The sequence below is a fragment of the Falco peregrinus genome, chromosome 3, assembly GCF_023634155.1.
Source record: "Falco peregrinus isolate bFalPer1 chromosome 3, bFalPer1.pri, whole genome shotgun sequence".
NCBI classification, from domain to species: Eukaryota; Metazoa; Chordata; class Aves; order Falconiformes; family Falconidae; genus Falco; species Falco peregrinus.
In genome coordinates, this window is record NC_073723.1 from 5,769,204 (window position 1) to 5,794,733 (window position 25,530).

The 25,530-nt window shown below is 39.0% G+C and overlaps 1 protein-coding gene across 7 annotated transcripts in view; it reads right to left on the bottom strand.

Moving 5' to 3' along the window:
* Nucleotides 1–25,530, bottom strand: part of TRAPPC9 (trafficking protein particle complex subunit 9) — a 508,745-nt gene that overhangs the window by 479,802 nt on the left and 3,413 nt on the right. For 6 of the 7 annotated variants that reach the window (XM_055798407.1, XM_005239484.4, XM_055798408.1 and 3 more), the window contains exons 3-7: nucleotides 14,932–15,077; nucleotides 11,717–11,845; nucleotides 7,616–7,642; nucleotides 6,107–6,228; nucleotides 3,651–3,776 (exon numbers count right to left, since the gene is read on the bottom strand). In XM_055798407.1, the coding sequence (XP_055654382.1) occupies nucleotides 3,651–3,776; nucleotides 6,107–6,228; nucleotides 7,616–7,642; nucleotides 11,717–11,845; nucleotides 14,932–15,077 (550 nt within the window). The remainder of the gene's footprint in view (nucleotides 1–3,650; nucleotides 3,777–6,106; nucleotides 6,229–7,615; nucleotides 7,643–11,716; nucleotides 11,846–14,931; nucleotides 15,078–25,530) is intronic. The other variant, XM_027789609.2, reaches the window with a different exon arrangement.

Below are 25,530 nucleotides of genomic sequence, written 5' to 3' on the forward strand. Positions count from 1 at the left end.
TATCAGAGGCATACATCTTATCCTGTAAGGTTTTTTTCTGCTGTCAAAAATTAGTTGTGCTCACATTCTATCTACCTGCAAGAGAAAAACACTGTCCTACAATTTGTTTCACCAACCCATCAGAGGATGACTCTTCATCTGAGTTAGTCCAAATTATAAATATAACTATTATCTGCTTCCATGTTATATACAGTTAATCTTGAGGAGCTGTAAATGTAATTCCCAGCCAGACCCCTCTTTGGGGAAAATACATTTCCCAATACTGGAAAAATTACCTTACTCTTATTTCTCATAATAACGCTTTCTAGAAGCACTTCCACTCAAAAAGCTTTCAAAATAGTAGTTACAAACTAGATGAATGATGAATGTCATCCTTGGTTGAAACTGATAAAGGTGAAGAATGGTGAGCATCTCAGAAGTGGGTCTCAATGCCCAAATACTCAACATTGTTAAGGTGTCCGTTTGCTTGCGGGTTTTTTAAGCAGCCATATACTAAACTTCTACAGCGGCATAATGACAATAGCAGATACAACTGACATCAGGAAATGAACAAGTGATCATGAGGTATACAAGGTACAGCAAAAGATTCAGCGGAAGAGACCCAACTGAAACTATTAATAAAAAAAAAATAAAAATCAGTGCATACCAATATCACTTCAGGAAAAAAAATATCACGCTCCTTAGTATCCAGTTTAATATATCTTTTTTTCTAGAACACATCTACTGAGTACCATCATCTAGCTTGATCTCACACATTGTGCAAATGAGAGTGGCATTCAGTGATACAGAATCATCACAGAAAAGCCAAGGCTGGAAAGAACCTTGATCCTCTGGTGCAATATTTTGTGGAAAAAGGAGACTGGATGAGATAGTCTAGCACCCTGTCCAGTAGTGTCTTGAAAACCTCCAGCAATGCAGACTCCACCATAGAATCATTTAGGTTGGAAAAGACCTTTAAGATCATCAAGTCCAACTGTTCACCCAGCACTGCCAAGTCCACCACTACACCATGCCTCGAAGCACCACACCCACACGTCTTTTAATACCTCCAGGGACAGTGACTCAATCACTTCCCTGGGCAGCCTGTTCCAGAGCTTGACAACCCTTTTGGTGAAGAATTTTTTCCTAGTATTCCAATCTAAGTCTCCTGTGGCACAACTTGAGGCTGTTTCCTCTCGTCTTTTTGCTTACTACTTGGGAGAAGAGGCTGACACCCACCTCGCTACAACCTTCCTTCAGGTAGTTGTAGAGCGCGAGAAGGTCCCCCTGAACCCCATTCAGCCACTTCTCCCAAGGCTTTTGCTCTAGACTCTTCACCAGCTTCACTGCCCTTCTCTGGACACACTCATGTTCCTGTAGAGGTTGTTCCAGTGAACAATTTTCTTTCTTAAATTGCAATGCGATCTCCCCCAGTGCAACTTGTACCCATTGCCCCATGCTTTCTCAATGTGGCTTCTGGTGAAAAGAGAGCCTCTGTCCTCTTTATAGCCACTGTTTAAATATTGGAATACTGTGATGAGATCTCAAGGCTTCTCTTCTCCAGAGAGAAAAAGACCTAACTCCTTTAGTCTTTTTCCTCATAGGGCAGTTTATCCACCCCTTTGGTCATCTTCATGGCCCTCCTTTGGATCTTCTCTAGTCTGTCCATGTCTGTCTTGAACCGTGGCAATCAGAACTACACACAGGACTCCAAGTGCAGCCTGACAAGGGCTGAGTAGAGTGGGATGATCACATCCCTGTCTCTGATAACAATGCCCCTGAGGATACAGCCCAGGATCCAATTTGCCTTCATTGCTGCAGCAGCTCGCTGCTGACTCCTGTTCAGCCGGTTGTCCACCAGGACCCCCATGTCCCTTTCAGCAAGGTTGCTCCCCAGTCATACTGATACCCCAGCCTGTACAGGGCTCTTTGGTTATATCATCCCAGCTGCAGGCCTCTGCATTTGTCTTTGTTAAAGCTCAAACAGCTCTTGCTAGCCCATTCTTCCAGTCTGTCCAAGTCTCTCTGATGTGTCCACCTCACCACTCAGTTTGGTGTTATCATCAATTCCATCATCTGGATCATTTTGGAAGATGTCAAATGTTCAAGGTTTTCCAGACAGTGGGAGATCAGGCATTTATCGATTACATCTTATATAGCATGACAATGCATACTGAGGCATGCTTTACATGCACAAAGATTTATGTGCTGGGCATACATCAAGTTCAAAGGGAAAAACAAAGCAGACAAAGTGACCAGCCAGGAAGAAAAGTTGTGGGGTCTCCAGAACACCCTTCTCTGGTTCTCTAACACAGCAGGTGACAAAAATAATGATGCTTTCTCACCATGCTTTTTCACTAGATGCATTTCATCAGGACCCACTCTTACATGCTTCCATTTGGGACACTATTAGAGCTGGCTGGGGCAAGCTTTGATCAAAGCACACCTTGCACACTGACTAAGCTGCCAAGCTTTGTGCTTGTGTTTTATTAGGTAATACTTATCAGCTATTTAAATTACTTATAGACTTCCTCATTCACTAAGTCTTTTTTTTCTTCCTTTAATATAAAGTGAAATTTGCAACCCCAATGGCGTCAGGGAGGAGAACAGGGGATTCTCACAATGACAGTAATTGCTTCCATAAGAAAAACAATATGACAGCAATATCAGAGTTTGCAGGCCACAAGAGTAACCGCACAAGAACAAGGGAAAAATACTGGCACAGCAGCTTATGTGAAAGGCTACAGAGCTGCCAGCAAAAGACAGACTAGAATTAAAGAAAAGGCCCTTAGTACTACAAGGATTACAGCAGTTAAGGTAGTCTGCAACAAAATTGATTTTTATGATAGCTTATCAATTAATTAATTTCTCATTTATGTTCGGTTAGAAAATTGACCAAAATGATTCTCTGCAAATTAAAGTATTCAACCTCCCTCATAAATCTGCTGTCCACATCTGCGCTGAATAAGCTCAATGGTGTGGACTTAAACCGCTAGTCTTACCAAGATGTAAGGAGCAAAAAAGGAAAAAAAGGTAAGAAATATGAGAGCATTTATTGATTCTTTCAACCACAGTAGTCTCTCTGTAACCACTGACACTAAGCTTGAGACACTCAAAAAGTATTAAGTCTTGTTCTGTGGTGGTACTGAGCATTTTTCTTAGTTCCAAATACTGATTTTACTCTCCGAATTCCTTTCTGATTTGGCCTAACAAAATTCACACTACACAACAAAAATTCAATTAACAACACTAGTTAGACTCTTAAGGTCACTTTGCAACAGGCCATTCCCGATTCGCTCACTGTTTCATTGAACAAGATACAATTAAGGTTAAAAAAAAAAAACAAAAACAATCATTGCCAGATCTATCCCAAGCAACAATTCTTCCCTGGTACAACATCACAACACAACAAGAATGGGATTTTTTTCTTTCACATGGGAGAATAACCAATAGAATTCATCTCAGACTAAGTCCTCCTATTTTCAGATGAACTCTGAATACCTGTTAAACCAGATTCATAGATGTGAAAATCCTCAGAAGTCAAGTCCTAGTGAAAAGGAAGGCAGTGATACAGAAGATAATGCTGGAGTCCCCTGAATCTAAGTAACTTTCACACTTCAGTATAATCTCTCAAACGAGAAATAAAAAATAACTGGACTTTCTGCACTGACCTGACGAAGGTTGATATAAACTGCGTTCTGAAGAAACTCAGAGGCTTCCATGCTCCTTTTCTGTATTGCAAGGACTCTCACTGCCTTCACACAGGCTTCCAGTTCAATCACACCAGCATTCTTGTACTTGAAGAGGGAGAAAATTAAAATAATATTGAACTATTGCACCTGTTAGATTTGATAACTATTTCTACTCAACACATAGATCAACTGTCACATCTTCCAAACCCAGCAATCCCTTAACGCTGGTGACTATACTGCTAAATTATAAACACATGCCCGACTGAAAATTAAGGCATCATGTAAAACGTCATCATGCAAAACAACATTTTTCAGCCTCTTCACTCACTCTTCTTATTTTGAGACACAGCACAGCTTCATCTGAGAGTTCAGACAAGGAGAAAAGTTGGAAGTTAGTACCATTTTGGATAACTTCATATATATGGTAGGTGTGGGTGGTGTGTCTGCAACAAAGAAATAAATTCTACTTTCGCAGTGTAATGGGTATGTAAGCAAAAAAGGTCACTTCTACAGTAATTCACCACCACCTAAATCTGTTCTATCATGATAAAAGAATTGATTTTGCCTTTTCTACTTAGTACAAAATACACTATATAGCACAGGAAGCTGTAGCAACACAGCTTTAGTTAGACTGCATCAATTTTCTCTTTAGTTAAAACAGTATCACTGACAAGAGAATTACAAACCATTCTGAGTTTTCTAGTATCTATTTACAAAACATTTTCTGTAAATGACTTCCAGTTATTTAGCTTAAGAAAAGCAGAGACAATGTAGATGTGTATTGATTTGTTTGAGCTCAGACAGCAAACAGGCAATTTTCTAGACACACAATCTGATCAAGTTATTCCCTGAAACAATATCGTTATTGGCTCTTTGAGTTTGCCTGTCTCCTGCTAAAGTTAAGCTTTGTTCAGGTATTTATCATGTTTGAAATCCAATGATGGAAATAAAGCTCAGAAAAAAATGCAAGAGTTACTCCACCAAAGCAGTTACATATTCCTCTCCTGCGCATTTATATGAGTAAAAACAAGCCACTGGAGATGGAATCCATTTTAGAAGACATTACAAAAGTTTCTTAAGCTCAGTGGTAACACAAAAAATACACAGAAAGTGCCGATTCCTCAGCACTAGAGCTAGGAGTTACTCTGTCTGTAGGTCTTAAACACACAAAAGCTAATTATGCTTGTCTTGAACAGTTATAGACCAGTCCCAAGACTTAGCTCTTCGTCATTTGCAGGTGAAGCTGCAGTGAAGCATAGCTGCTATTTGCTAAGTGCATGATGTCTGTTATTATAATCAAAACATAAATATTCTGCCCTAAGTCCAACAAAGTCCAATAATTTTATGCTTCTAAAAGAAATCATACTCTTTCTAGATGAGTAACTTACTCTTAAGGTAACAAAAAGGTTGAATGCGTACTTCAGAATAATTATTATACTGATGGTTCCAAATTTATCCAAAACTATCCCCAAAACTATCACCTTTCATTGCTCCTGATCATAAATTAACTTGTGCACAGTTTATCTCGTGTCATTTGGAGAGTCTCCTTTCAATGCAGACACGGAATGCCACATGATACTGACATAGCTTAGTCTAAAAATACTTTCAATATCAAACAAGAGAGATAACTTGAAATTAAGAAGTGGATAAAGCATAATAACTACTCTGCAACACAATTATACTTATCTTTAATGCTGATGTGGATACCGAGCCACTTGTGACAGTATGAAATATATTTTTTTTCCTCTTCCTATTACAAATGCAAACATTAAGCTACCTTACTATCTTACGGTCTGAGCTTTTACACAAAAAAAACTAAAAAAATGCCACCATTGAGCTGAAAACTGTTTTATTTTTTAAAATCCTTTTTTAAGAATTTTTGTCCTTCATATTTCCTCCATGACTCCCCAGCTCTCTGCATTTTCTAAATATTAGCCTCCCTGAACAGTCCTGTAAAATTATATCCATCATCAGCAACCTCTTCATAAACTCCTGAATTCCCCCAGAGATCATTCCAGCAGGCACAATAAACAACCATTCAGCTTATACAACTCATCTCTGGAGCTTATAATGTACCTATTAAAGGACCATAAACATACATAATAGTTAACCATCTGCAAATATCTAACACTTCTGTTTAGAATGCTTTAAAAATATAAGACAATTAATCCAAAACCTCCAGGTATAGCAGGCACAGTAAACACTTTACTCAGCACATTGCTGGTTTAGGTGTTGTATTTGACCAAAGTTCTGAGATTCCCAGACTCTAAACAAAGCACTTAGTTCAACAGTATAAATTATTCCCATTTCTTCCATTATAATATGTTTTACAAACTTTACTGCACATGCTTTAGAAGATCTTCTGAAATCAAAACCACAGCAGTTCATTATTCACAAGAATTCCACTGAAGTTTCTTAAAAATAAGTAGGATTACCTTGCCATAGTAAGAAATGGCTTCTTTATATTTATCTATGATGTCTTCAGGGCTAAGGCAATTCTTGGCACGTCCTATCTCAGCGCTGGTGTCTGCATTTATACCATTTGAAGTCAGTGCACCTAGAACAGAACAGGGTAAGAAATAAGCAGAAGGAAATCTAGCAAATACTAAATATCTAAGACAAAAAATAGGATACGCTGTAGGTTTGACTAAAGCATATACAAAGAACACTTGCCCTGCCTAGAAAGAAATCATGTCCTACCAAGAAAACACTAGTTCTGTTTTACTATACTATTTTAAACAGTACAAATTAAAAATGGATTCAATCATGAACGAACAAACAGGAAATAATGTCTCACTTAGTAAAAAAAAAATATATGCATAGTCCTTCACACTTTTCTGAATATTTAGACTATGTATAAAATATTAGATTGCTAAAATTAGATTATGGCCACATCTGAATATGTAGGTTTAACCTTTGTATTATTCCTTGTTCTATTTAAAAATTTTATTTCTAAAGCACACCTATGAAAAAAATGTGCAATTTTTTTATAAACTCAGTATTAGAACAGTGACTTTCTCCATTTGAAACAAACACTTCTCTTCCCTATGTCTGATCACAGAAAACCAAAGGCCATCAAATCTGAGCCTTCCACGTAAAAAAAATAGTTACCTGAGGCTCAGACAAAACAGTAAGAAGTTGCTTTTCTTATATAAGAAGGAAGATTAGAGACAGAAAGAGTCTTTAGATACAAAAAGGGATAAGAATCTGAAATAAAAGACAAGGAAATCTTGGATACTGCAAAGAACATGAAAATTTTATTTCTTGAATTTAATTTTACTGCAGAATTAACAAAACATTGCAAACATACATGAAAGGTTTGACAAGGCTCTATACTTTTTTACTTAATCTGTAGGATTATAAAGTAATTTACTTCTCCAAGAGGTTTCTCTACTAAGAAATTCTTTGTGTTTCAGAGCTGGACCTAACTCTTAAAAAGACATTTAAAGACTACTGTGAAAGATACTTTCTACTCCCTTTATATATTTTAAAACACGTTATTTTACATGCTGAAGTGCTAAAGCAAATTTTTTAATATGTTAATCAACCTTAAAGAATCATATCAAGCACCTCTGTAGATTAACACTTTAGGGTTTTATTAAGTGCAAAATCTTTGTTAGTGATGATTGAAAGTGTACCATGACACTACAAGACTACATGTGACTATTCAGGTTTGTCAGTTAAAAAATATTTTTAAACCCTCACTAGTTATGAGAAGACACAGTCTTGACTAGAATTTACAGGGCCACAATAATGGATCTACATAATTTATTTTGTGCCAGTTACCCTTCAATCTCTTTGCTTCCTCAAGATTTATAGCCAACAACTAAAGCATCAGGAATCAGTACTAGTTTTGGCAAGTGGCAGTAACTAACTATACAAATGCAAAATGTATGCAAGTAATGAAAGAAAATACTTTGGAAACATGCATGAAAATAATGTACCTGGATCAATGAGAACTTCTTGTGCCCCTAAAAGGAGGAACAAAAATGATTTTTTTTCAGCCTTAAATATAGCCAACAAAATATATTTTATAACTAACATCAGGCTTGAACAAAATTATGTTTTATTAGAATCATTGCTATTTTGAAGGACTACCAATTATAATTCAAGTAGTCACCATACGTTAATCTCAGTTTGTTAAAAAAAATGTAAAAAAAAAAATTCACATAAACTTGCAATGAATTCTGAGACACATCAAGAATTGAAGAATTTTCAGTGTATAATTTAAAGCCATATCCTTTTTCTCTCTTTTTCTTTATTCTTGTTTTAGTTACCAAGTTTCCATCACCATCTAGTTACTATATTTCAGTATCAAATCCTACAGTACTTAGATCTTCTTGTGGGAGCTCATTTAATCTACACAATACTCCAAAACAACATTTTCAAGTATTTTTATCCCCTTCCATTGTCCTTAGTTTCACTCCATCAAATTTTCTGAATAATTGAGTCATGCCAACCCAACAAGCCAGACTCTCAAAATAGTTGCCAAGAGTATTGCGAAGTTGAATTGTCAGATATATAACACCAAGGCAATAAAATAGTCAAGATCAAGGCTTTAGGACTCAAGAACAATTGCTTTATGAGCAAGACAGGACCCCCCCTGCAGTTCATTTGCTCAGACTGCTGACTGGTGAAGTAGAAGATCAAACAGATACTCCAACACTTCACTCAGGTGTCCTAATTCTGCTTGGGGAAAGAGGAAGGTCAAGTGACAGTATTACCAACTCAGCACTTTAAACACGTAACACACAATAAAAGAACCCAAAACAGCTATTAAACTAAACATAAGGTAAGCTACACTCAGCTTATCCAACACGGCCAGGTTCCTGGCCAACAGGAATTAAGCAACTCAGAATCTTTTACACTGAAGGCTGCAGAGATTAATCCAGCCATTTAAGGGGACACAGCCTAAAGCTCTTCCCCTACAAATAGAAGGTTTTAGGAACGTGAGAAGAAAGCAGACGCCACATTTTTTTGAGTAGCCAGGCCCTGTGCTATAGCCTAAAATGCCAAACGGTGAAAAATCAGGAGATCCAAGAGAAAGATGTTTCTCTTGACTGGGTCCAGGTATACAGGCAGCACCAAGAAACCCCATCCTGTCAAGGCTGACATACAGGCACAAGAAGAGGAGCAATACCAGGCACATCAGGAAGCAATAAAAGTAGCTCTCACACCTATATGCCTCAAAAGCAGGCACGAATTGAATGTCAGATCCAAGTATGGCATTTCTTGACTTGCAGAAAATTTGGAAACCTCTTGTTTCTGGCCTTATCCTACAGAAAGATACACTAGCGTTTGTTCCCCAGATTACATACTGTCCTCACAAAATTAATCAGAACAAAGCAGATTATAAACAAAGGTGCAGTTTGAAAAGATTTTAAATGAAAGGCACTGCAAAGTTAAAAAAAGGTATCGAAAAGGAACTTTCAGAAAATCTTGTAGGAAAAAGACATCACAACAATAGCTGTTAGGCTAGACAGAGTTCAGCTGTTCAGAACTCGAAACATTAAGAGATCATAACTAGAGTTAGGGAACAGCATCTAATGGACCATGAAGTAACATTTTCATCTATAAGGACTGACAAAAAAGCCTGTAAATGCATTTTCTTCAGACAGAAGTCCTTTGGAAAATTTTGTCATATGAACTAAAACATTTTTAAAATACAACCACACTAACAAGTTTGCTAACAGGACTTTGAATTACAAGACAACTTATATAGAGAAGCAGCAATAATTTACCCAAAATACATTTTATTCAAGTATTCCAATAGCTGTTACTTACTTATCACCTTCTTCAGTAACAAAAGTACCCATTACAAACAAACAGATCGCAACATCTACTATTAAATATTCATTTAAAAGTGAGTAAATATGTGAAATTATACTATTAACAGCCAACATAAAATGCACTCTTAGGTCGTGGCACCCATTGCACAGATTTTAATGACTAGATATTACACAAAAAATTAGTATTGTCTCCTGAAATAAGGTAATTTTACTATTACAATTACCTGGTGTTGACATACAGTTTGTAATGAAGATAATACAAAGCACCTATTTACTAGATTGTGACTTATAGACGAATAAAGGATGGGTGGTTGGTGTTTTTAGATGAAGGAATTCATTTTGATCACATTTCTCACAGGAGTACTTAACACCAGCGCTTAAACCCAGGTTCTGTTTGTTTCAGCACTTTTTAAGAACCTGAGTATATAAACAGAAACGCTGCACTTGGTTAGACCACAGGCCTGTCTAGCTTATAATAATCAATACCTTTTTCATTCACTACCCTAGCCAGCCTCTCCTGGAAGCCAGAGAGACTTTCAGGAGCCTTAAGACTGTATGTCAACTGTTAAGTTATTTGATTAAAGGCTCATGTCCACAAACACAAGGGTGCACAGAGGAACAGTAACAATCAGCTGAACCCCAATAACCTAATCAGGGCCAACAGAGCTGTCCTGGAGTGAAATCCATCCAGATCATTTAACATGAGCAGCTCTCTGGATCACCTTACAGACAGACTGGGGGGAGGGGGGGGTGGGGTGTACTGTCTACAGGGATGTGGGGCTCATTGTAGTGAAAGAACATCTCAGGACTGCACAAGATTTCTTATGAGATGTATAGGGGACAAACTAAAGACAAGGAAAAGGAGGGATCAAGGCAGTTTAGGGAACAAGCATGGAAAAATAGACGGATAAGGGGTACTTAGACCTACACGCACTCCAACAGCTGGAATAGGGCTCTGGGTCTTAGAGGCTTGTAGGTCCCGGTGCCAGTAACTGGTGCAATCCAGCAGCCAGCTACTGGATAGACTGATTAAAACCAGCTACTGGATGGATTCACGCTAACAGGCTTTCATCCTGATCAGCCAGAGAGGGGAGCAGGACCAGGCTGTTACCGCTGTCTGTGTTCATACGAGCGCTGTGTTTTCTGTCTGTATATACACTGTGTGTGTGCGCCTGTACACCTGTTAGGAACGCATGCTCAGTCTCACGACTGGCTGGACCTGGGGACATGGAGTTGCAGCAGCCTTGACTCCTACCACACTACCAGATCTGATAACTCCTAATGCCAAGGAGTTCCACGTCATACCTATATATTGGATAAAGAACAATTCTTTTAATTTGCTTTTCCACCTACTAGTTCTATTTGATGTCCTCCAATTCTTCCACCGGAAGAAACGCTGAACCTCTGATCCCTATCTATCCTCTTCCACAAAGTTCACCATATTACAGAGCTTTCCTTTATTTCTCCTCAATCATCTCCTTTGCAAAACTGACGAGTCCTATGCTATTCAGTTATACTTTGTACAGAGACCATACCAAGATCATCTTTGTCGACAATCTGCAACCTCCTTCCAGTAGAAAAATGTGAGATAGGGAATATGAGCACCCTTTTGAGATGGAAAACTGAAACTGCATACAATATTCCAGATGCAGGTGAACCACATAATTAATGATATTTTCTATTTTTTCTCTCTATTACTCCCCCTAATAATTTCTAAAGTACTGGCAGACCGTGTCTCAAAGAATGTCTATCATATCAATGTTAATACAATCTTCATATTAGTTATGCAATCTGAGAGTTTAGAAAAAGTATACTAAACCTTAAAAATTATGTTGGTTCATTGATATTTAGTTAACCAAATCTATTTATTGAGTGTTCACGTTAGAATAGCAGATCCCCTCTGAATAAATATATTTAACTTACTCTTAATATGCACAGCTCTGCCACATCAGATCTAGCTTATGAATACTGTCTGCATCTCCTCCAGCAAAATTCAAACTAATGCAGACACTATTAACAATCAGATGAAGAAATCCAAAGCTTTGCAACTCTCTGCAAAGCACACGTCAACATTAACACCAAAACAATAGGAGAGTCATTAATGTAAAAATCTTAAAAATAAATACAGTTCTCCCCGCCCACCCCCCTCCTCCAGTTTATCCTGTCATCAGTACAATTTTACAGTTAGGAAGCAGGGAGGACATTTCCAGATGTTCAGTGGTGGCAAACAGAATTCACATTAAATCCTGTCCTTACCTGGTCTGTGCCTGTTGCCTGCCTCAGCAGAAAGAGAACCTCCTTGTGCCCTGCGAGATCCAACTTTACCTCCAGTACCACCTGGATAATGATAGATGACTGATGCTGAGCATAAACCCTCAAGAGCAGCTATAGAGTAGAGAAAAAAGCCAATGCATTAGTAGAGATACTTGCAACAAGTATCACATAGTAAAATCTATTTATACAAACATAAAATATGCCTCGAATTGGAGACCTAGTGATAGTGGTCACGGAAGAGCCAGAGATACTCAACATCCTTTTTATCTCTGTTTTCACTGGTAAGGTTTACCCTCAAACCTCCCAGGTCCCCAAGATACTACTAAGATCTGTAGGAGTACGCAATAGCCACAGTAGAGGAAGACAGATATATGAAACTATTAATTCAATTGGATGAAAACCCCCAAAACCAGGTAAGATGAATCCATGGATGCCAGGAGAGCTGGCCAACGTGAGGCCACTTATCACCTCCAACAGGTCATGCCAACTGGAGGAGGTTTCTAATGACCAGACAAAGGGAAACATCAAGCACCAGGAGTCTACAAGGCAGATCAACATCAGCTCCCTGGAAAGGCTATGAAGAACTTCTAGAAGCCATTTCCAAGCACATGAAGGACAAGGTGACTGGGAACAGCACAAAATGATTTACCAAGAATAAATCAGTCCTTGGCAACCTCACTGCCTCCTACGAAGAGATCATTAGCTCAGTGGACAAAGAAACAGCAGTAGATGTTGTTTATTTTGACTGTCACGAGACCTTTGGACATGGTCTCCCTTGGCATGCTTATAGCCAATTTGAGAAAATTTGGATAGCTGGCCTATAAAGTAGGTGGAAAATAGGCTAGACAGCCAGGCTCAAAGGATTGTGATCAGCAGTACAAAGTCCAAATGGTTGCCCGTTAACTGGTGGTATCCATTGGGGATGAATACTGGGCACAATACCCTAGTGTCTTCATTAATAGCCTAGATGATTACATAAAGCACTCCCAGAAAAATCCTGAATGATACCAAATTGGGGGGAACAGTAGGGCAGGCCTTCAATGCAGAGACATCTTGACAGGCTTGGAGATACAGATCAACAGGAGCCTCACACGCATTTCAAGCAAGGCTCATGCATCTCATATGGGATATGCCTATGCAGCCTGGGAGCTGACTGGCTGGAAAGCAGCTTTGCAGAAAAGGACCTGGGAGTCCTGGACGAACAAGTTCACAGCAGTTAGTAGTGGGCCGTTGCAACAAAAGTGGCCAACTGCATACTGGGCTGTAACAGCCACAGTGTAGCCAGCAAGTGAAGTGATTATTCCCCTCAATTCTACACCTGAGAGACCACATTTGGAGCAACGCATTGAATCGGAGCAAGGTCTTAAAGGATTAATCAGGATGAGTTTGGTACCATGCTCTGGGCAATGCTCCGGGTATGCTGAGATATAACAGAGATGGCACGGCCTGTTATGTTCCGCTGACGGTACTAAAGTAAGAGATAGCAGGAATGTACTCTGAGCAATCTAGTAGTCATAAATAAAGATAAGGTGGGCATTTGAAGATGAGAATGCCATGAGTCAGGAGGTTTTACAAGCTCCAGAAACAAGTTCAAGTGAGGAAGAAGAGTGAACGACCACCCAAAAGTCTCCCTGAAAGATGATTCTAGAAGACTCCGCCTCAAGCTCCACCTAAACCCCGCCTATTATGAATATGATAATTAGATGTTGAAATTACATGAGTATGTATGTAAAGATTATGTAACCTCTCACAAAAACTGTATAAATTACCTGACTTTTCACTGAAAACTTTGGAGCTAGTTTGTCCAGTGCGAACCAGCTAGCTCCCCAAGGTTGCACTAAATAAATACCTTTGCTGCTTAAAGACAAAATTCGTCTCTGAGCAGTTACTCTGTGCTGTTTTGGAATCAGCATCTACTTTTACCCTCCCTAGTACTAGAAAGACATTAACATACTGAAGCAAGTCCAGTGGAAGGCCATCAAAATTGTCAGGGGGCTGGAGCCCACGACATCAGAAGCAGAGCGAACTGGGTTTATTCAGCCTTAATGAAAAGGCTAAGAGGAGATCTTACTGCTGTCTTTAAACACCCAGTGGGAAGGTACAGAAGAGATGGAGTCAGATACTTCTCAGAGGTGCAGTGATTGGATGAGGGTCAACACAACCTCTGTTTTAATGTAGGAATAATATACGCTTTGTTGTTGGGTGTTTTCATACTACAAGCAGCAAAATGTTACAACAGTTTGCTCAAAGATTGTAGAACTTCCATCCTTAAATGCACCTAAAACTCAGCTGAACAGGTCCCTGAGCAACCTGATTTAACTGGATGTGATATGAGCAGATCAGGCTTTGGGACCTCCAGAGGTCACTTCCAATCCAAATTATGCTATGAGTCTGTAAGTATAATTTGGTAGTCCAACAGATGGGCTTTAAAATATTTTCATGCTCTGCACATCGAGAGAAGTTCTCCTTTCCTGCTTGAAGAATCTTGAGCCATTTAACCTTTTGTAAGAGCAGAAGGAAAGAAGGTCAGAAGGTGTTAAGGCTTTCATAATATGTAACCCACAGAGCCATTAGGAAGCTAAATGGATTTTCATGCAGAATGAGAAAGCTAAAAGCAGACCTAGAGACAGCAATTGCCCTGAAAGTGCCTGAAATTGACAAGCAGAAATTGTGCTCAAAGATCACCTGTATATCCAGTAAATAGAAAAAAGCAGGAATGAAAAAAGAAAAGGATGAAGGAAAAGGCAGGGGTGAAAAGTGAAGCTTAGGACCTAATGTGAAAGGAAGTTAAGCCAGCTTAAGTTAAACACTTGTGGCTTTGGTAGAAGTAAAGAGAAAAATCTTTCCCTAACAGTCCATGGTAGATATTCTCAGGAAAGATTTTTTTTAAGCATCTGCATAATCCACCAAAAAACAAAACAAATATTTTCCAAAGAATCATTAATAAGTCAGATACAGACTTACATGTTTTACTACAGTAAGCATATTTCATGCTGCAGGTTTTCTTAAACACATTTCTTTATCATGTTTATTAACAAATTTTTATTTCAACTTCATTTTTAGGCACACCTGATACTCATATTTTGGTCACCGAAATCATTCCTACTTTTCACAATACAGGAGAGTTACAGAAGATAGTTTGATTTACTTGGCTTTAGTAACTAATTATTTGATTCACTGTCACCACTTATTCCTACCTCCAAGCCACAGAAAGTCATTCACAGACCGCAGAAGTTCCACCGCCATATGATAATGCACCAAGGAATCTTGTAACATTCCAGCTTGTAAACACAGGTCACCAACATGTTTCCGCATCCGGCCTTGACAACGCTTCTTATAGTGCCTGTAAAATAAAAGGTACAATTTACAGTTATTTACAGGAAACTCTTTATTTGAGGTAATAAACACCTAAAGTGAATTTTCTTTCCTCCTTAATAGATCAACATTTACTTTCTTTTTTCTTGAGCAACATCTAGTATGAATTGTAAGCAGCATAATATGCAAAAGTAAAAGAACCAACAATTTGAGGATATATTGAAAAAAAGCAATGTGTCATTTGTTTTGGCTACATAGCATTTATTCAGATAAAGTGACAAAGTTGAAAGACTGCACCTCAGAGCACTTTAATAGCCTTGCCACAAATTAAATACAACAGAGTTGTAGAATTGCTCAGGTTGGAAGGGACCTCAAAAGATCATCTGGTCCAAGTTTTCATGGGAAAGGCAGCCTAGATGAGATTATCTAGCACTTTGTCCTGTCACATCTTGAAAACCTCCAAAGCAAGGTTCTTCTAGTCCTCAATGGGTATGTGGCTGCCTTTCCACAGCTGACATGCTGCTTTTTTGCTTTTAGGTACAAGTACAACCAAAGCTCATTGTTAGCCCACGGTAGTCTCTTGTTCTGCCTTCTTCCTTTCCCTCAGCCGGGAATGGACTGTTCTTGTGCTTCCAGGAGACTGTTCTTGAATAACTCCCAGCACTCACAAGCTCCTCTGCCCTCCATGGATATTTTCTATGGAATCCCTCGCATCAGGGCTCTGAGCCTATAGAACTTAGCTCTTCTAAAATGCAGGGTCTTTGTCCTGCTACTGGTCTTCAGTGTGCTCAGCAGCATCTCAAACTCCACAATGTTGTCACTGTATTCAAGGCTACCATCAGCAGTTATGCTGTCAAGAAAAGTCTTCTTGGTGAGCAGTAAATCTAGCACTGCTCTGTTCCTAGTCAGCAGCTCCAGCATCTATAGCAGGAAGCAGTCCTCAATGCATTCCAGGAAACTGATGGACAACTTGCATACCACTGTGCTGCTATCCCAACAAATGTCCAAGTGACTGAAGTCACGCATAAGGAGCGGGTTCTGTTGGCCTGAGGCTTCCTTAAGCAGCCAAAGTAAATTTTATCACCCTTGCCATCCTGACTGGGAGCTTGGTAACAGATACCTGACGTAAGATGTCCCCTGGTGATGATCCCTCTAGTCTTGATCCAAAGACTTTTGACAGAACTTTCATTGTCTCCATAGCTCAACTCCACACATTCAAATTTCTCTTTCACATGAAGTACAACTCTATCCCCTCTTCTTCCCCTTCCATATTTCTGAAAGTGCTCGTAGCCATCCACTGTGGTCTTCCAGTCATGTCAGTATTTCTGCCACATTTCTGTGGTTCCTATAACATCATAACTCTCAAACTGGGCATAAAGCTCCAGTTCCTCCTTTTTGTTGCCCAGACTACCTGCATTGGTAGACATGCACTCAAGGTGGCTAAACTTAGGATTCCTGCCTTTGGAGAGAGCTGGGGAGCATTCCTAACCACTCTCACAGTGCACTCATCTGTTCTGTTGCACCTGAATATGCAGGTGTCACAGTTTTGAACACTACCACCACAAGTTAGTTTAAAGCACGATTCATGAAGTCAGCCAATCTGCTAGCAGACATTCCTCTGCCTCTTGTAGGTACAGGTAAATCCTCTCTCTCCCCAAAAGGCTGTATTCATCAAAAATCTATCTGTGATCATTGAAACCAAAACCCTGGTGACAACATCAGTCACAAAGCAGGTATTGAGCTGCATGATGCATTGACTTCTGCCTACAGCCCTAGCTCTGACTGGCAAGACAGAGAACAAAATCACTTGTACACCTATCCTTTTCACTTGTGCTCCCAGGGCTCTGCAGTCCTGCTTGATCTTGCCCAGGTTTTGCTTTGTCATTGGTGCCCAAAGGGAAAAGTAGTAGGGCACAGCAGTTGGCGATTTTAACCAACTGTAGCAGTCATCTCTTTGTGACATCCCAGATCTTGGCTGCTGGCAAGCAGCAAACCTCCCTTGACGGTATACCAGGCTGGCAGATAGGTGCCTCAGTACCTCTCAACAGTCACACATTACTAGCACTTGCTGTGTCCTTTGCAGCTTTTCCTGTGTGCTGCTGGTGGGGCTTCTCCCTGTGAATTTTGCTTATGAGTTTTGTCCACTGCCAAGGCTTCGTGTCTGTTGCTGGTTGGTACATAACAGGCAGGGGACTGAAGCGATAGCCTGTTCCTATTGGTCATAAGAGACCATGGTACCTCCTGCTCCAAGGTGCTGTCAGCTGGCTATTGAAGCTCCTTGCCCAGTAGTGTCTGGAGGTCAGTGCTACAGGGCCCTAGTACTTCATGCGAAGTCTCAAATAACACTATTTCTTGTTCACCCTCCCTAATACAGCATAACCTGCTAACTTCCTCCTCCAGCTCCTCCACCCACTGCCTGAGTGATCCCACCTGAGCACAGCTGGCACTTCCACACAGGAGGCAGGGGTGCAGCCCCCCACCTGTCCAACAGCTGCTCTGGCTGGGTGGCTGCCCTCCACTCAACCCCGGCTTGCCTGGCAAACCGTCTGCCGCAGAGCGCAGCCCTTGCCTGCTCTCTACCACCAAGCGTTTGACAACCTCAAAGCACTGCCTACCAGCCCTTCTCAGTCACTGGAGACATCAAGGTGCTGGGTAGAGCAGCACAGCCACCAGCTAGCTGGGGTGACTGTCGGGGCAGCGTGCTAAGCCCGGCTACGCAAAGCAAGCAGCGGCAGAGCACACCGCGCTTCCCGCGCCAGCCGCTGGCCCCGCCCCCCCTGCGCGCTGCCCGCGCCGCTCCCCTCAGCGCGCGCCCCGCCGGCACGCCCCGCCTGCCGCGCGCCTGGCGGCCGCCGCTTCCCGCGCTGTGAGCGGGGCCAGGCGGCACCGCCCTGCTCCGCCCGCTCTCCGGGGGTGACAGCCGCCGCCTGGGCCCGCTCCGCGCACGGCCACGAGCGGCGGCTCAGGAGCTTCCTCACAAGCCTCGCACTCCTCTCGGCGCGCAGCAGCTCCTGCTGCTGCTGCTGCCAGCGTTGGCTTCCCACGGTTTGTGAAAAGTTGCTGATATTCGTGAAGAAATACCATCTTTTCAGTAATGTCATGGTCCTGAAACAGGTACATTTTTCTTTTAAAAAAGGGTTGAGCAGTGAAAGACCTATCATTTAAGGCAAGAACCGTCAAGAGTTTCTTTTGCTACTTTTTTTTTTTTTAAGATATTAAAATAAATGGTGAAGATCTTTCCTTTCGCAGACAAATAGCCAAATCCAATGAAGTCCTACTGAAAATATTGAACACTTTGGTACCACTGAAAAGGCAACGTGGGCACAAATCCATGTGATAAAGGCACTATCCTTAAAATGTATTTCTTTTTAGTAAGTTGCAACTGAAGAAATACAACAGATGAAAAGTAAGACCCACTACACTTTCGAAGCACTTAAGTCACAGTTCAGAACAATGCTGCTTCCCTCAGCCCATCAGCAATTCTCCTGCTCTCCGTTCTGCAAAAGTAGACCCTAGCAAGAAGGTCCTTGCTCCACCTTATAAAGTTGTTTTCTCAGAGAAAAATTAAGCATCAACATAGGTACTTTATTCATGTATCTACATTACTCTAACAGTATATCCTTCTGTTCTATGTCTTAAGCACATAAATAACAGAGGCATACAATTTCACAGTCCAAACTTAATACCAACAGAAAAAATATTTTTTCTTTGGATGGTTTAAACTAAAAAAAGTCACCTGAGAATGAAAGTCTAGTTAAAAGTATTGCTGTAGATAACTATCTTTGTTTCTTTGTTGTCTACATTAGTATCTCCAAAAAGAATCTGGTTAACAGGTTCCAAAAATACAAAGAACCATCTCAGATTAAATGTCCTATTTAATACATTTGTAGCTTTTAGCTAAATTTCAATTACACTAAGTACAACAAAATGTCTTTTAAAACATTACAGATGCTGAACTCTTATACTCTAGAGCAAGACTTTTCGAATATAAGAGGAAATGCCACGATTATGGAATGAAGCAGAGTTGGGGGGGGGGGGGGGGGGGGGGGGGGATGTCCAGCAAAGAACTTCCCAGAGGATCCTAGAGATTAATTGAATTAAAGTGTGGCTGAAAATCTCTTACAACAAATCTGTACAGACTGTCTTCATAAAGGCAGGGGGAGGGTAAGAATAAGCATATTCATTTATTGCCCTCAGATTTTAAGGCAGAAAGGCCAGGAGAAATAGTAATAATAAAAACAATTACATGTTACTGGTTTGTTTGCTTTTGAGGGTCTTGGTTTGGTTTTTTAACACCGAAGAGAAGCATCCCGTCCAAAGGATAACCACTGCATTCAGCCACCAAATAATGTCTTATTCCTTGTAGCAGGTTCAAAAAAAGAATAGTTCATCAAGAAGATGAAGAGAAAGTAACTGATTTATATGGATGGACAGAATTTTTTTTTAAAAGAAGGTAAATGGAAACATATTAAATGTCCCTATACAAACTGAACAGAAAATCAATTAGTACCAGAGTAATTGTTTACAAGAAAAGCTGGAAATTATAAAAGGAGACAAGAAACATTTTTCTTATTGCTCCTCTCCATCTAAACAGTTACAAGTAACTCCTATATAAATGCTTCCACTTTTCTGATCTATCAATTGATGCAAAGACTACTACTTTAAATGAAGCTAAATACAACTGTTGTGCTTTATCTTTCAGATACGCAATATTTCTTACCTTTTATTTTTCAATAAGCATATACTTTACAAATCTTTTTAAGAAAAAAATTATATTTTTAAGAAAATTCAAAATGAAAACTGAAGCTGCTCTGCACAAACTATGGAAGGACACCGAAAGTTACTAAGATTTCAATCTGAGCTTTGCATTATAAACACCTCCATCAAAAAGTTATTTTGTAATCTTGAATCAGTATTGTACAGGAAAGTATAAAATGTTCACAAGTCAGGTTTTACTAACCTCTGCATTCCAGAATAAAATTAAAATTATAAATGCTTTTTTTTTTTTTTTTTACACAGAATAAATAGTGTAATTGGAGAATCATTGTTTCCTCTACACAGCTATAATTCCTTTCAAAGATGCTAACACTTCAAATTTCCTCTCTCCACACTTTCAAGCAATCTCTAGGTTTATAGACACTGCATTTCCTAAGCGTTTCCCAGATTGCATACAATTAAGTTCATAAATATGAGTCATACAGCAAAAGGAAAAGAGATGGTGCCAGACTCCTAAATCAGAACCTAATACCAGAGTAGTTTCAATCATACTGCCTCACCAACAGCTCTTCCTAACCAATACCTAATTTTGCTTCAGGTTTATGCCTGTGTCAATATATGCAAAATTTGAATGCATTCACTTAGACATCAATAAACATTGTTCATACAAACTCTTCTCTTTATTTATAAACCAACATAATTTATATCTGGTGATGAAGAGACTGAATTCATTCCACCTACTTTTAGGTTCTTAAATGTGGTGCCAAGATAGGATCGCTCTCCTGCAGTCCCTGCTACCCTTCACCATCCTCCTGGAAAACATTTTCTCACTGATTATAGAGTAAGTTTGCACTGTACAAACGTATAAACTGTTTACTAATGTAGCACTCATAATTAAGTACAACGAATTCAGGCTCCCCGCACCGCCCCAATTACTTTAAGTGTGTCCAAAAAGACAAAAGGCAAATATTGCATTGAAACAAAACGTATTCTCCACAGACAGCAAAACTGAATTTACTTTGTATTTGGGAAGCCTGTTTTGTAAAAAAAATATATATATATATATATCTGCAGTGTCAGGTCTTTAAAAGCATGTCTAAGTGACTAATGGTTTCTTCAATGCATACTGGGGGGCAAGCTTAAAGGAAAAAACATACATGCATATATATATATATATACACCAGCATAACAGTATGATTATTCATTAATACCTAGCTAGTTTTGCTTCACAGCTTTACCTGAAGAATATGGTCACAAAGCTGAAAGTGAGAAGCTCATAGATATCTTCTAATTTATTTTTTATTAAAACACTGTTTAATTATTTTGGTTCTCTACTGCTTAATCCTAATCTATTTGATGGCAACAATTCCCCATAAATTAACTGCTACTTTTTCTAGGATAAAATGACAACCTTTTTCTAAGTCAGCCCCTTGTAGTACCGTACTGCCAAGAGCTCTATTTATTTTTCATCTGGAAGATCATTTAAGACATTAAGTTACAAAGACACACCTGAGTCTCACCCAAAGACACACTGCAAATCCTTTCAGCAGTGTGACGCACTCAGAAATATCCTCAAGGAAGGCAATGCCACATAATGCAGGATCACACATGGAATACTCCACAGTGTCAGGTATCCAAACTTCTGAAGAAGGTGCTCTCCTCAACACATGTACACATACAGTTGACTACAAAACTAGCTTAAAAATCTTGTCTAAAGTTACTTGTGTTAATTTGGTACCTAACACACTCTTTCTGTTCTCCTCAGAATAATAACCACAATCATTAGCATCAGTGACCACTACTGGTACCTCAAACTGGAGGACAATAAACCTTTTCCAGGAACCAAAAAGCACTATGCAACCTCGTTTCCATTTCTACCTCATTTGCTATATAGGATATGTGCTTTACCCCTTCATCCCCCACTCTGTTCTAGGATCCCAGGATAATCTTATGGAAAATTCAGAGCAAAAATATTGTATTTCAGGACAGAATTTATTTTCACTACAAACCATCCAGCAACAGGTCTGAAGGAATTTCTGGATCCTCAGAATTTCCAAGTGGCTAAATTTAAAAACAAGAAACATGCAAAATGAATTTGCAAAAGTATTCATGCAAAATGCTTCAATAAAAGTTTCCATCAAAGTCCGCTAATTCCAATTAGCATGCAGAACTATAGATATCACCAATCGTAACATTACCCAGACTTAAGACACAGCTACAGCATTTGATTGACTGCCAGAACTTTTGGATTTGGAAACCAAACACAGGCAGCAACAGCTTCATGGCTTTGGAGTTTAAAAAATGAAGCAAATTCCAGAGGCCAGCAGCCGCCTAAGCAAATTATGTGTGTCCTACAAAAAAATACAGCATTGCTACCAAATATAATTGCCAAATGCGCCAAAAAGGGTCAACCACAGTAGTAAGGCTCCAGGCAGCAATTATTTTTGTGTGTACTGAAAAATAAATATAAAAAGCAACACTAGAATATGCAATGAAGGCGGAGTGGAAAGGCAGTACATGGAAGAAAGCTAACTATTTTTAAATATACGCAATCACAGCCTACCTTTTTAGACCCAACAACAAACTCACAGGGCAGTATGAGAGAAGAAGGAAAAAAAAAAAAGAAAGGAACAAAAAAATTAGAAAGACAGAGAACAGAAAGAAACAGCCAAATACACATACTGAGATATCATAAACTTTGATAAATCAGTGAACAAATCCCATCTACAATACTGTGTAGAGAAAAACACATCCATAAACAGAGCCCTCTTTTCTCATCACTCAACCGTATTAAATGGATGCCTTACCAGTGTAAGAAAGAACCTAAGACACAAACTGACGCAAACAACATTAAAATGAGCTTATCTGAGTAGATTTATAATCATACATAAGTATGTTTATTTTTTTAACTGAAAGCAAAAATAAAATAGAACAATTAAACAAATGGGATTTCTGGTATTTCTGGCAAGTATGTTTCCTAGTTTCAAGTTTGTTGGACCTCTGTATCACCATGAGAACATGAATTTCCTTCTTTTTAATTAGTCTTGTGGTCTTTACAAGTAACTGTCAGGTGCAACTGATTTTACAAACTTTTTCAATTATCCTCAGCAGCCATGTGGCCACACAAATATTTTACCTAATTTACTGATGAAGAAACAGAAAGAAAAATTCACAGATTTGCCAAGATCACTTTGTTGGCTGAGTGCTCTAGGAATTCAACCAAGGTCAGACTCCCAGTCCCACAACTTCTATTTAACAGGAAAATCTTTTTTAAAAATTTCTTTGTACTTAATCCCATTAATTTTTCATACGTTAAGTTTTCTACCAGCCAAAAAAATTATTCTAAGCCAATAATATAGTGAGTTTGTGTATATTGTCATCTCAGTACGAGTTCTGGGAATGTTGTCTCTTCTGCTCATTATAGTAGCAACTTGCAAAAGACAAAGATCAGCTCCACTTTTTCTGAGAATTATCTTATTAGAAATGCAGATAATTCATCCTCCTAATTTATGAACTCTGCATCTTAAAAGAAGCCAATCACGTTGCAATTTTTATGCAACCAAATTAACGATTGTCTTACTAACCAGGTAAAAGAGAAGATCAGTTCTGTGTATCTAGTCCGGATCATAACAGAAGTATTAACCCTAATATCTTCACTAAATTACTTGCAGAAAAGTCTCCTTTAAGATACAAAAAAAGTTCAGTAGTTTTAATTAGTCTTGAAATCACGTGATCATAATTCCTATGTTCCATGTAACTTCTTAACATATTTTCCCTTAACGTATCAGCCCAGTTCATTAGCACAAGGTTACAGCTGCACTCTAATAAGACCTTTGCTACACACCGTGAAATTAAACTTCGATTTTAGAAGTTACAGGAAAAGATACGTGTATTTAGCCTAAGTGAACTTAGGCTAATGTGCAGCTATATCAGCAAAGACACATACTCTCTATTATAAGCACAGAAAACATGCCTTCCACCTATTTAATGTAGAGTATTTGTGCTTTTTAACCAGTGAGTTGCACACTGACTGGGTGGTCCTGATATATTACATAGCAAAAATATTTTAACATGGATGGGAGGTATATATATATATAAAAAAAAAGAGTAAGTAGACTTTCTTTGCCTTTAACACTTTAGAAGTTTCCACTTACTCTAGAAAAAGCTGTTTCATTTGCCTCAGTATCTCAATAATGTGGTAATTTTCTTTCTTTAAACTCATGCTGACAGACTCAAAACCAACAAAGTAACAAAAGTTATTCTACCATATATTCTCATATGCCCTCCATGCACTCAGACAACTTTTACCCCTCCCTGCACAGAATTTTATACAACATCACATCTTACAAGAACAGAAACTGGACTCTGTCAAAGGCGGTCCTTTCTAGCCATGTATCTCCCCCTTACGACTTAATGCAATGTTTTCCCCTGTCACTGCAAAAGAGAACATGCTAGAATAAAAACCTTTTATTGCAACCCAAGTAATAAAATGCCATGTACTACCATTTCACATCTAAAGACTTAGGCTTGAAAGTGTAGGTTAGTTTAACGAACTGAGCTTAGTTCAACTACACTTCATGGTCCTGAACTTCTGCTAAAAAAGATGCATCATGCTACATGAAAGGTGCCTAAAAAGGTCCTTGTGCAGAGCAGCTCAGGTACACTATGCACATGTATTTCTAACTCAAGGACAACTCCTTTTCTGACATTTACTTGGGATTACATAAATTTCTCCTTTCTGTTACAAAACTCAAAAATATTTTAAAAAGCCCATGCATTTAGAGTATTTTCTTACTCATCTTTACATCATCATATGCAAAATACTAAACTGAATATAAAGATCTTTTAATTCAGCTTGGTTATGCTATTCATATATAAATCCTAAGTTTTAAAACAATCAGAAGTACTAACTAGCAAAATAAGGCTACAAAACTCTCTCGCTATTGAACTGAAAGAGGAGGGATTACAACTTTTTAACACCTTTTCTTCGAGCAGTTACATGCAGCAAACATTCAAAGTGTATCCATTGATCTAGACTGACTGCAAAACTACTTGGTATTCAAAGCACCCAACACGGTTGTATGTATACCTGAACCAGTGATTAACTCTGTATAAACCCGTACGTTTACACAACCAGGGTCATACACTTGCCACTATGCAAAGAACTCAAGCATCATACTAAATCTTTTTCAACTCTTAAGTGCAACAGCATAAAATACCTTCTTGGACACGTGTGGACAAACGTATCGCCTGTTATTCAAGCTCCACACCAGTTCAGTACTTCACAGGAAATACTCAGCCACTAGCTACAACACAGCCACTGGTCATAAATAAATAATTTAAGCAAGGAACTGACTTCCAAAGTACAATTTGGAAGCATGCTATTTGGAAGACATAATTGAACAGCATAATTAATTCTGATTTTGAGATTCTTGGCCAAAACTCATAGTTTTCTTAGCTAACTGGAACAGGAAACTTCGGTGATTACATTAAACCAAAATTCATCCAAACTGAGTAATTAAAGCTGAGATTCTAAAAGGGCTCACACAGTCTACAAAACTTTACCGCCAGTGCAGAGCACAAAGAACAACTTTAACCTATTGCTAATGAAAGTTGAATAGTGCAGGGACTAACCAGAACACTGAAAAGAGTAGTTCGAACGGAACAGCACATCAGAGCAAGTTCAACTGCTCACCAACAAAGAAAGGTACTGATGGTCCTTCAAGCAACCGGAGATAATTTAATGGAGGGCTTCAAGCTCTTTA